The 12926-nt window shown below is 48.5% G+C and overlaps 1 protein-coding gene across 4 annotated transcripts in view; it reads left to right on the plus strand.

Annotated features, from left to right (window-relative positions):
• The window catches only part of LOC140734043 (uncharacterized), a 135946-nt gene that overhangs the window by 31187 nt on the left and 91833 nt on the right, over positions 1-12926 (plus strand). Inside the window, exon 4 of one of the 4 annotated variants that reach the window (XM_073057626.1) lies at positions 1696-2445. The exons of the other annotated variants lie outside the window; for them this stretch is intronic. Within the exon in view, the coding sequence (XP_072913727.1) occupies positions 1696-1736 (41 nt within the window). The 3' untranslated portion in view covers positions 1737-2445. Of the gene's footprint in view, positions 1-1695; positions 2446-12926 lie in introns of those variants that run through there. 4 annotated transcript variants of the gene reach the window in all.

Raw genomic sequence — 12926 nt, forward strand, 5'->3', positions numbered from 1 at the left:
CAGGTGTGGGGTGCGGAAGGGGTTACAGGGTCAGGTGTGGGGTGAGGGGGGTTCCAGAGTCAGATGTGGGTTGAGGGGGGGTTACAGGGTCAGTGTGGGGTGAGGGGGTTTACAGGGTCAGATGTCGGTTGAGGGGGGGTTACAGGGTCAGGTGTGGGGTGAGGGGGGGTTACAGGGTCAGGTGTGGGATGAGGGGGGGTTACAGAGTCAGATGTGGGTTGAGGGGGGTTACAGGGTCAGGTGTGGGGTGAGGGGGTTTACATGGTCAGATGTCGGTTGGGGGGGGTTACAGGGTCAGATGTGGGGTGAGGGGGGGTTACAGGGTCAGGTGTGGGGTGAGGGGGGGTTACAGGGTCAGATGTCGGTTGGGGGGGTTACAGGGTCAGGTGTGGGGTGAGGGGGGTTTACAGGGTCAGATGTCGGTTGGGGGGGGTTACAGGGTCAGGTGTGGGGTGAGGGGGTTTACAGGGTCAGATGTCGGTTGGGGGGGGTTACAGGGTCAGGTGTGGGGTGAGGGGGGTTACAGGGTCAGGTGTGGTGTGAGTGGGGTTACAGGGTCAGGTGTGGGGTGAGGGGGGTTACAGGGTCAGGTGTGGGGTGAGTGGGGTTACAGGGTCAGGTGTGGGGTGAGGGGGGTTACAGGGTCAGGTGTGGGGTGAGGGGGGTTACAGGGTCAGGTGTGGTGTGAGTGGGGTTACAGGGTCAGATGTCGGTTGGGGGGGGTTACAGGGTCAGGTGTGGGGTGAGGGGGGTTACAGGGTCAGATGTCGGTTGGGGGGGGTTACAGGGTCAGGTGTGGGGTGAGGGGGTTTACAGGGTCAGATGTCGGTTGGGGGGGGTTACAGGGTCAGGTGTGGGGTGAGGGGGGTTACAGGGTCAGGTGTGGTGTGAGTGGGGTTACAGGGTCAGGTGTGGGGTGAGGGGGGTTACAGGGTCAGGTGTGGGGTGAGTGGGGTTACAGGGTCAGGTGTGGGGTGAGGGGGGTTACAGGGTCAGGTGTGGGGTGAGGGGGGTTACAGGGTCAGGTGTGGGGTGAGGGGGTTGCAGTCAGGTGTGGGGTGAGAGGGGGTTACAGGGTCAGATGTGGGGTGAGGGGGGTTACAGGGTCAGGTGTGGGGTGAGTGGGGTTACAGGGTCAGGTGTCGGTTGAGGGGGGGTTACAGGGTCAGGTGTGGGGTGAGGGGGTTTACAGGGTCAGATGTCGGTTGGGGGGGGTTACAGGGTCAGATGTGGGTTGAGGGGGGGTTACAGGGTCAGGTGTCAGTTGAGGGGGGGTTACAGGGTCAGGTGTGGGGTGAGGGGGGTTACAGGGTCAGGTGTCGGTTGGGGGGGTTACAGGGTCAGGTGTGGGGTGAGGGGGTTGCAGTCAGGTGTGGGGTGAGAGGGGGTTACAGGGTCAGATGTGGGGTGAGGGGGGTTACAGGGTCAGGTGTGGGGTGAGGGGGGGTTACAGAGTCAGATGTCGGGTGGGTGGTTACAGAGTCAGGTGTGGTGTGAGGGGGGGTTACAGGGTCAGGTGTGGGGTGCGGAGGGGGTTACAGGGTCTGGTGTGAGATGAGGGGGGTTACAGGGTCAGGTGTGGGGTGAGGGGGGGTTACAGAGTCAGATGTGGGTTGAGGGGTCTCTTACAGTGAACGTTGTAGAGGTTGGGGGTGTTGTTACAGAGATGGTTTTTGACTCCACTTCCTTTGGCAGGCTTCGTGCCGGAGACGCACAAGGACATTTACTGGTACTAGTACTGGCTCCTGCCCAGATGTCTGCTGCTATGCCAGTCCTGGGTCTCCCATACATTCCCCTGGGCCGGACTTGATCTGATGCTGGCGGGATGGACATTATGGATGGAAAATCTTGTGTCTTCAGCTAGTGTCAGATATACAATATGGGACTTGAGATCGACCACTGCTACACACCACACCAACCCTGAGCTCCAGACCCAGGGGACAGACAGTGCACAAAACCAAGGGGTGGGGAGTGGAGCTCACTTTGCAGGAAGCTGAAGTCAATGTCACTATTGAAGAGGGGGAGTCGGGGACAATACGGTGTCTGGAATAAGAGGATCGCATAGTTCCTAAGGAGCTGATGAAAGGGAGGGGTGCAGGGGGCTGAGGGGTTACAGAGACAGGGAGGGGTTTTGGGAATGGAGGGTTACAGGGACAGGGAAGGGTGTAGCAGCTGAATTAGGTACAGAGACAGCAAGGTGTGCAGGGAGGGAGGGGTTACAGAGACAGAGAGCGGTGCATGGGCCAGAGGGGGTTACAGAGACTGGGAGGGGTGGAGGGACTGGATGGGGTTACAGAGACTGGAAATGGTGTAGGAGATAGAGTGGGTTACAGAGATGGGGAGTGGTGTATAGGCCAGAGAGAGTTACAGAGATAAAGAGGGGTGCAGGGACTGGAAAGGGTTACAGAGATGGAGAGGGGTGTAGGGCCAGAGGGGGTTACAGAGACAGGAAATGGTGTAGGGGATGGAGTGGGTTACAGAGATGAGGAGGGGGTGTAGGGGTTAGAGGGAGTAACAGAGGCAGGGAGCGGTGTAGGGGCCGGAGGGGGTTGCAGAGATGGAGAGGGGTGTCAGGGTTGGATGGGGTTACAGAGGCAGGGAGGGGAGAAGGGGCTGGAGGGGGTTACAGAGACATGGAGGGGTGTAGGGGATGGAGTGGATTATGAAGACAGGGAGGGTATAGGGGCCGGAGGGAAGAGATCTTGGGGAGGGAGTAAATTACAGAGATGTGGAGTGTTGTAGGACCAGAAGTGGTCAGAGTCAGAGAAGGTCCTAGGAGCTGGTGGGGGTCATGGAGATGGGGAGGGGTGTAATGTCTGGAGGGGTTTACAGAGACACGAGGTGTGTAGAAGCCAAAAGTGAGCACAGACACTGGGAGGGATGCAGAGGCCTCTACACCTCTGATAATGGATATCTCTCCTCTGTCAGACAAGATGAAGGCCTCAGCCTGAAGCTCGACTGTTTATTTCCCTCCCAGCTGCTCCTAGCTCTCTAGATTCCTCCTGTTGTTTGGTTTTCAATTTATATTCAGTAATTACAGTTCCTTATGGCCACTGTTCCATTTCCAAAGCAAACCTGGAGATATTTTCCTTCCCTGGATAGATTCTGAGTGTCTATGTTACTCTGGTGTGGTGTGGGATTTCCCTCCTTTCTGTTCATGGCCTGGGTGTCAGGCCCTACTGGCATTAGAGTCAAGTCTGAGCTAAGACGTTCGGTAATTGGAAAATGTCACGGCTCAGAATTTCTTTCCACAAAGCTTCAACAAAAAGTAATCAAAATAGGGTTTAAGTTCACTGACATACATATGAAATGTGTTGTCTTGTGGCAGCAGTACATTGCAATACCTAATAATAAAACATCTATAAATTACAATAAGAAAAATATATTAATATATATAAATGAAACAAGTAGTACAAAAAGAGAATAAAAACATGAAGTAGTGTTCGAAGGTTCATTGTTCATCCAGAAATCTGAGGGTGGAGGGGAAGAGTTGTTCGCAAATCATTCTGTGTATGTCTTCAGGCTTTTGTACCTCCTTCCCGACGGAAACAATGAGAAGAGGGCATGGCCTGATTGATGGGCATCCTTGGTGATAGATGTCACCTTCTTGAGGCGTTGCCATCCATGGATCTGTCCAGGAGATGACAGGTGTGACAGGGGTGGTGTTGGGAGTTCTTCCATTGGCTGGGCTCAAACGTTGCAGCCTCAGATGAAAATATTTATAGTAAGTCTCCACACCAGAAGGCAGTTGAGAGTCAGTCAGTGATGGTATTCAGGACTCGGGGAGAAGGGATTTTTGAATATTAAAGGGAAGAAGGGACAGGAAGCTCAATCAGTGGGAAGGTGATGTTGAGAAAAAAATCACGTGAACATGGCCAGGAGAGGACATCACCATGGCATGGCTGGGAGAGGAGATTTATTCAGATACAGCATGGTGTAGGCCCTTCCAAGCCTTCAAGCTGCACAGCCCAGCAACCCCCAATTTAACCCTAGCCAAATCACAGGACAATATACAATGGCATAGAGAAACATAGAAAACCTACAGCGCAATACAGGCCCTTCGGCCCACAATGCTGTGCCAAACCTTAGAAATGACCTGGGGTTACCCATAGTCTTCTATTTTTCTAAGCTCCATGTACCTATCCAGGAGTCTCTTAAAAGACCCTATCGTATCTGCCTCCACCACCGTCGCCGGCAGCCCATTCCACTCACTCACCACTCTCTGCGTAAAAAACACAGATCTCCTCTCCTTCTTGAGGCGTTGCCATCCATGGATCTGTCCAGGAGATGACAGGTGTGACAGGGTGGTGTTGGGAGTTCTTTCATTGACATCTCCTCTGTACTTACTTCCAAGCACCTTAAAACTATACCCTCTCGTGTTAGCCATTTCAGCCCTGGGAAAAAGCCTCTGACTATCCACATGATCAATGCCTCTCATTATCTTGTACACGACGCATTAACCTACCAACCAATATGTCTTTGGACATATGTGGAGGAAACCGGAGGAGCTGAAGGAAACCAATGTGGCAGGGAGAGAAGATCAACGTGACGTGACTGGGAGAGGAGATCACTGAAACATGGCTGGAGAAGAAATCACAACGTCTTGGCTGGGAGAAGAGATCACCATGACTTGCCTGGAAGAGGAAATCACTGTGACTGCCAGGAGAGCCCTTCAGCCCATCTACTCTATGCCAGAACCATTTAAATTACAACTCCCATCCACCTGCATCAGGACCAAAATGCTCTATAGCTCTACCATCCATGTACCTATCCAAACTTCTCTCAAACATTGAAATCAAGCTCACATGCGTCACTTGTGCTGACAGCTTGTTCCACACTCTCATGATCCTCTAAGTGAAGAGGTTTCCCTTCATGTTCCCCTTAAACTTTTCACTTTTCACCCTTAACCCATGACCTCTGGTTGGAGTCCCACCCAACCTCAGTGGAAAAAGCCTGCCTGCATTTACCCTACCTATACCCCTCATAGTTTTGTAAACCTCTATCAAATCTCCTCTCAGTCTTCTATTTCTAAAGAATACCGTCCTAACCTATTCTATCTTTCCTTGTTACCCAGCAACATCCTTGTAAATTTTCTCTGCACTCTTTCAACCTTATTTGCTTCTTTGGTAGGTGACTAAAACCTCACACAATACTCCAAATTAAGCATTGCCAACCTCTTATAAAATTTCAACATAACCATAAGTCCATAAGACATAGGAGCAGAATTAGGCCATTTGGCCCATCGATGATTGATCCATATTTCCCCTACTTAGCCCCACTCCCCAGCCTTCTCCCCATAACCTTTGATGCCATGTCCAGTCAAGAACTGATCAAGCTCTGTCTTAAATACACCCAACAACCTGGCCTCCACAGTTGTGCTAACAAATTCCACATATTGAACCCCTTCTGGCCAAAGAAATCTCTCCGCATCTCTGTTTTAAATGGGCACCCCATAATCCTGACGCTGTGACCACTTGTCCTAGACTCCCCCCATGGGAAAAATCCTTCTCTAACTAGGCCTTTCAATATATGAAAGGCTTCAATGAGATCACACCCCCCCACCAATCATTCTAAATTCCAGTGAGTACAGAGTCAGAGCCATCCAATGTTCCTTGTATGATAACCTTTTCATTCCTGGAATCATCCTTGTGAACCTCCTCTGGACTCTCTCCAATGCCAGCAGATCTTTTCTAAGATGGGGGGTCCAGAACTGTTCACAATACTCAAGGTAAGGCCTCACCAGTGCCTTATAAAGCCTCAGCATCACATCCCTGCTCTTGTATTCTAGACCACTTGAAATGAATGCTAACATTGCGTTTGCCTTCCTCACCAGCGACTTGACCTGCAAGTTAACCTTTAGAGTGTCTGCACAAGGACTCCCAAGTCCCTTTGCATCTCAGATTTTTGGATTTTCTACCCATTTAGAAAATAGTCTGCACATTTATTTCTACTACCAAAGTGCATGATCAAGCATTTTCCAACATTGTATTTCATTTACCACTCTCTTGCTCATTCTCTTAATCTGTCTAAGTCCTTCTGCAGCCTACCTGTTTCCTCAACACCACCTGTCCCCTCCACCAATCTTTGTATCATCTGCAGACTTGTCAACAAAGCCATCTATTCCATCTAACTCATTGATATACAGCATAAAAAGAAGCAGTCCTAACACCGACCCCTGTGGAACACAGCTAGTTACTGCAGCCAACCAGAAAAGCTCCTTTTATTCCCACTCACTGTCTCCGACCAATCAGCCAATACTCTAACCATGCCAGTAACTTTCCTGTAATGTCATGGACTCTTAACTTGGTAAGTAGCCTCTTGTGTGGCACCTTGTCAAAGGCCTTCTGAAAATCCAAATATACAACATCCACTATCTATCCTACTTGTAATCTCCTCAAAGAATTCTAACAGGTTTGTCAGGCAAGATTTCTCCTTAAGGAAATTATGCTGACTTTGTCTGATCTTGTCCTGTGCCACCAAGTATGCCATAACCTTATCCTTAACAATTGAAACTAACATCTTCCCAACCACTGCCGTCAGGCTAACAGTTCTATAATTTCCTTCCTATTGACTTCCTCCTTTCTTAAAGAGTGGAGTGACGTTTGCAATTTTCCAGTCCTCTGGCACCATGCCAGAGTCCAATGATTTTTGAAAGATCATTTCTAATGCCACCACAATCTCTACCACTACCTCTTTCAGAACCCTAGGGTACAGTTCATCTGGTCAGGATAACTTATGTACCTTTAGGTCTTTCAGCTTTTTGAGCAGCTTCTCACTTGTAATTGTAACTGCACTCACTTCTCTTCCTTCACACCCTTCAACACCTAGCACACTGCTAGTATCTTTCACAGTGAAGACTGATGCAAAATTCTCATTTAGTTCAACTGCCATCTCTTTGTCCCTGTTATTATTCCTCCAGCCTCATTTTCTAGCGGTCCTTTATCCACTCTCTTCTCTCTTTTATTTTTTACATACTTGAAAAAGCCTTTACTATCCACTTTGATATTGTTCACTAGCTTGCTTTCACATTTCATCTTTTCCCTTCTAATGATTCTTTTAGTTTCTCTCTGTGGGGTTTTAAAAGCTTCTCAATCCTCTATCTTCCCTCTAATTTTTGCTTTGTTTTATGCCCTTTCTTTTGCTTTTACATTACTTTGACTTCCCTTGTCAGCCACAGTTGTATTATTTTACCATTTGAGTATTTCTTTACTTTTGGAATACACATGTTCTGCACCTTCCTCATTTTTCCCAGAAACATACACCTTTGCTGCTCTGCTGACATCCCTGCTTGCATCTCCTTCCAACTTACTTTGGCCAGCTCCTCTGTCATAACATTGTAATTTCCCTTACTCCACTGAAATACTGCTTTGGCAGACTTTACTTTCTCCCCATCAACTTTCAAGTTGAATACAATCATATTGTGATCACAGCTCTGAAGCGTTCTTTTACTTTAAACTCCCTAATCACTTCCAGTTCATTACATAACACCCAACCCAGTATAGCTGATCCTCTGGTAGGCTAAATGACAAACTATCTCGTGAAAAGCTATCTCATGGGCATTCAACAAACTCACTGTCTTGGGATCCATTTCCTACTGAATTTTCCCAATTGACCTGCATGTTGAAATCTCATGACTATCACAGCATTGCCCTTTTGACATGCTTTTTCTATTTCCTTTTGCAATCTGTGGTTCACACCCCAGCTGCTATGGGAGGCCTGTATACAACTGCCATCAGAGTCCTTTTACCCTTGCAGTTTCTTAACTCAACACACAAGGATTCAACATTGTCTGAATTATTTCACATCTTTCTACTGATTTGATGCCGTACTTTTCTAGCAGAGCCACACCACCTCCTCTGCCTACTTTCTTAGACTCCATGCATTCAGATACAACACCTTGCATACCGTGTTTGCTACCCTTTATGATTTTGCATCCCTAATGTACTGATAATCACCCTGTTGGTTGCGACTATGTTCCATCACCTGCTTGCTTTTCCTGACAGTCTGACTGCATGATATCTTTACTTTTTACCATCTGTCCTGTCCTGAGTCCCTTTACTCCGGTTCCCACCACCCCTGCCAAATTTGTTTAAACCCTCCCCAACAGCTCTCACAAACCTATTCGTGAGAATATCAATTCCCCTCGGCCTCAGCTGCAACCTGTCACTTTTGAACAGGTCATACCTCCCCCGAAAGAGATCCCAATGATACAAGAACCTGAAGCCCTGCCCCCTGCATCAGCTTCTCAGCCATACATTTATCTGCCATAGAAACATAGAAAACCTACAACATGATACAGGCCCTTCGGCCCACAAAGTTGTGCCGAACATGTCCCTACCTTAGAAATTACTAAGCTTACCTGTAGCCCTCTATTTTAGTAAGTTCCATGTACCTATCTAAAAGTCTCTTAAAAGACCCTATTGAATCCAACTCCACCACCATTACTGGCATCGCATTTCACGCACTCACCACTCTGTGAGTAAAAAACTCACCCCTGACATCTTCTCTGTACCTACTCCCCAGCAGCTTAAACCTGTCTCCTCTTGTGGAAACCATTTCAGCCCTGGGAAAAAGCCTCTGACTATCCACACAATCAATGACTCTCATCATCTTGTACTGCTCTATCAGGTCATCACTCATCCTCCGTCACTCCAAGGAGAAAAGGCCAAGTTCACTCAACCTATTCTCATAAGGCATGCTCCCCAATCCAGGCAACATCTCCTCTGCACCCTTTCTATGGCTTCCACATCCTTCCTGTAGTGAGGTGACCGGAACTGAGCACAGTACTCCAAGTGGGGACTGACCAGGCTCCTATATAGCTGCAACATTACCCCTCGGCTCATAAATTGTATTCCACGATTGATGAAGGCCAATACACTGTATGCCTACTTAACCACAGAGTCAACTGCGAAGCTGCTTTGAGCATCCTATGGACTCGGACACCAAGATCCCTCTGATCCTCCACACTGCCAAGAGTCTTACCATTAATACTATATTCTGCCATCATATTTGACCTACCAAACTGAACCACTTCACACTTATCTGGGTTGAACTCCATCTGCCACTTCTCAGCCTAGTTTTGCATCCTATCAACATCCCGCTGTAACCTCTGACAGCTCTCCACACTATCCACAACACCTCCAACCTTTGTGTCATCAGCAAACTACTAACCCATCCCTCCACTTCCTCATCCAGGTCATTTATAAAAATCATGAAGAGTAAGGATCCCAGAACAGAACCATGAGGTACTCCACTGGTGACTGACCTCCATGCAGAATATAACCTGTCTACAACCACTCTTTGCCTTCTGTGGGCAAGCCAGTTCTGGATCCACAAAGCAATGTCTCCTTGGATCCCATGCCTCCTTACTTTCTCAATAAGCTTTGCATGGGGTACCTTATCAAATGCCTTGCTGAAATCCATATACACTACATTTACTACTCTTCGTTCATCAATGTGTTTAGTCACATCCTCAAAAAATTCAGTCGGGCTCGTAGGCATGACCTGCCCTTGACAAAGCCATGCTGACTATTCCTAATCATATTATACCTCTCCAAATGTTCATAAATCCTGCCTCTCAGGATCTTCTCCATCAACTTACCAACCACTGAGTTAAGACTCATTGGTCTATAATTTCCTGGGCTAACTCTACTCCCTTTCTTGAATAAAGGAACAACATCTGCAATCCTCCAATCCTCAGGGACCTCTCCCCTCCCCATTGATGATGCAAAGATCATCACCAGAGGCTCAGCAATCTACTTCCTCACCTACCACAGTAGCCTGGGGTACATTTTGTCTGGTTCCGGCGACTTAACCAACTTGATGCTTTCCAAAAGCTCCAGCACATCCTCTTTCTTCATATCTACATGCTCAGTCTGCTGCAAGTCATCACTACAATCATCAAGATCTTTTTCCATAGTGAATACTGAACTAAAGTATTCATTAAGTACCTCTGCTATTTCCTCCGATTCCATACACACTTTCCCACTGTCACACCTGATAGATCCTATTCTTTCACGTCTTATCCTCTTGCCCTTCACATACTTGTAAAATGCCTTGGGGTTTTCCTTAATCCTGCCCACCAAGGCCTTCTCATGGCCCCTTCTAGCTCTCCTAATTTCATTCTTAAGCTCCTTCCTAGTAGCCTTATAATCTTCTAGATCTCGAACATTACCTAGCTCGCTGAACCTTTTGTAAGCTTTTCTTTTCTTCTTGACTAGATTTATTACAGCCTTTGTACACCACGGTTCCTGTACCCTACCATAACTTCCCTGTCTCATTGGAACATACCTATACAGAACTCTACACAAATATTCCCTGAACATTTGCCACGTTTCTTCCGTACTTTTCCTTGAGAAAATCTGTTCTTCAAAATGCTCTCCCACTGAGAGATCTGACACCTAACCAGGTTCATTTCCCAATACCAAATCAAGTACAGCCTCTCCTCTTGTAGGCTTATCTACATATTGTGCCAAGAAACCTTCCTGAACACACCTAACAAACTCCACCCCATCTAAACACCTTGCTCTAGGGAGATGCCAATCGATATTTGGAAATTAAAATCTCCCATCACAACAACTCTGTTATTATTACACCTTTCCAGGATCTGTTTCCCTACCTGCTCCTCGATATCCCTGTTACTATTAGGCGGCCTATAAAAAACACCCAGTAAAGTTATTGACCCCTTCCTGTTCCGAACCTCAACCCACAGAGACTCCGTAGACAATCCCTCCATGGTGTCCACCTTTTCTGCAGCCATGACACTATCTCTGATCAGCAGGGCCACGCACCCACCTCTTTTGCCTTCCTCCCTGTCCTTTCTGAAACATCTAAAACCCAGCACTTGAAGTAACCAATCCTGTCTCTGAGCCATCCAAGTCTCTGTAATGGCCACCACATCATATCTCCAAGTACTGATCCACGCTCTAAGCTCATCTGCTTTGTTCACAACATTCCTTGCATTAAAATCTCAAGCATTCAGTCTGAGCGCGTCCCTTCACTATCACCTGCCTATCCTCCCTCTCGCACTGTTTACAAGCTTTCTCTGTTTGTGAGCTAACCTCCTCTTACCCAGTCTCTTCAGTTCAGTTCCCACCACCCAAACAATTCTAGTTTGAAGTTTCTCCAGTAGCCGTAGCAAACCTCCCCGCCAGGATATTGGTCCCTCTGGGATTCAAGTGCAACCCGTACAGGTCACACCTGCCCCAAAAGAGGTCCCAATGATCCAGAAATCTAAATCCCTGCTCCCTGCTCCAATCCCTCAGCCAAGCATTTATCCGGAGGACAGTAAGTTGGTGTCAGTCCAGGCTTCGGGTATTGAGGAGTCTGATAGCTTGGGGGAAGAAACTGTTACATAGTCTGGTCGTGAGAGCCCGAATGCTTCAGAGCCTTTTCCCAGACGGCAGGAGGGAGAAGAGTTTGTATGAGGGGTGCGTGGCAGCCTTCATAATGCTGTTTGCTTTGCGGATGCAGCATGTAGTGTAAATGTCTGTGATGGCAGGAAGAGAGACCCCGATGATCTCACTATCCGCTGCAGGGTCTTGTGATCCGAGATGGTGCAATTTCCGAACCAGGTAGTGATGCAGCTGCTCAGGATGCCCTCAATACAGCCCCTGTAGAATATGATGAGGATGGGTGTTATGGTCCGGTCCGGAGCCCGCATTCCGGGTCCTGATCCGGTCTGCGGACTCCGGACTCTGGGTCTTGCAGTCGTCCCTCCTGTCACCCTTAAGCCAAATAGGATCATCTTGGCTTAAGAAGGTGCACCTGTTGCCTATCAGCTGGCAGGTGGATATAGGGACTCTGGGACCGAGCCTAGTTGGGGGTTGTCCTGTTTGCTGGTGGTCTTGTATGAGCTGGTTTGCCATGTTCTGAGGGGTTTCATCCGATCGGCTCTGTTTGTTCCAGTTGTCCTGGCTTGGAGGGTCCACAGCTTCATCCTGAAGTTCTGTGAGTCAGCCTTGGAGTCACCACAGACCAAGTTCCCTTCTGATCCCTTGCTGCCGTCCGTTAGCAGCCTGGACTGCTGTTGCCCGGCAGGGGGGTCTCTGTCCCCTTCCTACCCCTCACCTCTGATGGGTTGTGCCTGCTACCTGCCCAGGTGTCCCACATCTTGCCCGGGCCTCCGTGTTCCTGCCTGGGAGGTGGTCCTGCCCAGGAGTTATGTGGCCGCCCAGGGGGCTCTCCAGCCTAGCCACGGACTCCGGAATCCAGCCTAGCCATGGACCCTCTCTGGACCCCAGGATTACCTAGCCTGCCCCGTCACTTTTGCCCACCCTGGTCTCCCCATCTGGTTCTATCCTTTAGTTATTCCTGTCCTGCCCCTAGTACTTCAGTGCCTACGTCTTACACTTGGGTCCAGCCTCCTGTCCCCTTGTGACAATGAGGGGGTGGGAGATGGACTTTCCTCAGCCTTCGCAGACTGATCAGATCTCCTGTACAGGTTGAAGGTAATCCAGCTGCTGCTCCAGATCCCTAACAAGGAGCTGCAGTCGGAACTCTTCACACAGATGTAGTTCCCCGGGAGACTCTGGGTCTCCCAGGACTTCAACATCTGGCATGAAGAACACCCAGCAGCCATTTACTACACTAGGTACAGAAAGAGAGAGAAAACAAGGGAACCTTAACAGAAGCTTACCCAGAGCCAATGCCTCTTTCGAGCCAAAGCCTCCTTTGACACTCCTACTCTCACCATTGACCTGCTCCCAATAATGGCCGCCCTGCTTGTCCCTTCAGTAACCTTTAAACAAGCATCGCTAACCTGTGAGAAGCTTCATTGCTTTGGCCTGCTCCTGCTGCAGTTTGGATCATTGGACATCCCATTTCCTGTACTCAGTACTTTGATTTATGAAGGCCAATGTGCAAAAATCTTTCTTTATAGCCCTATCTACCTGTGATGCTACTTCCATTGAATTATGGACCAGTAT

The sequence above is a fragment of the Hemitrygon akajei genome, chromosome 10 (genome assembly GCF_048418815.1).
Source record: "Hemitrygon akajei chromosome 10, sHemAka1.3, whole genome shotgun sequence".
NCBI lineage: Eukaryota > Metazoa > Chordata > Chondrichthyes > Myliobatiformes > Dasyatidae > Hemitrygon > Hemitrygon akajei.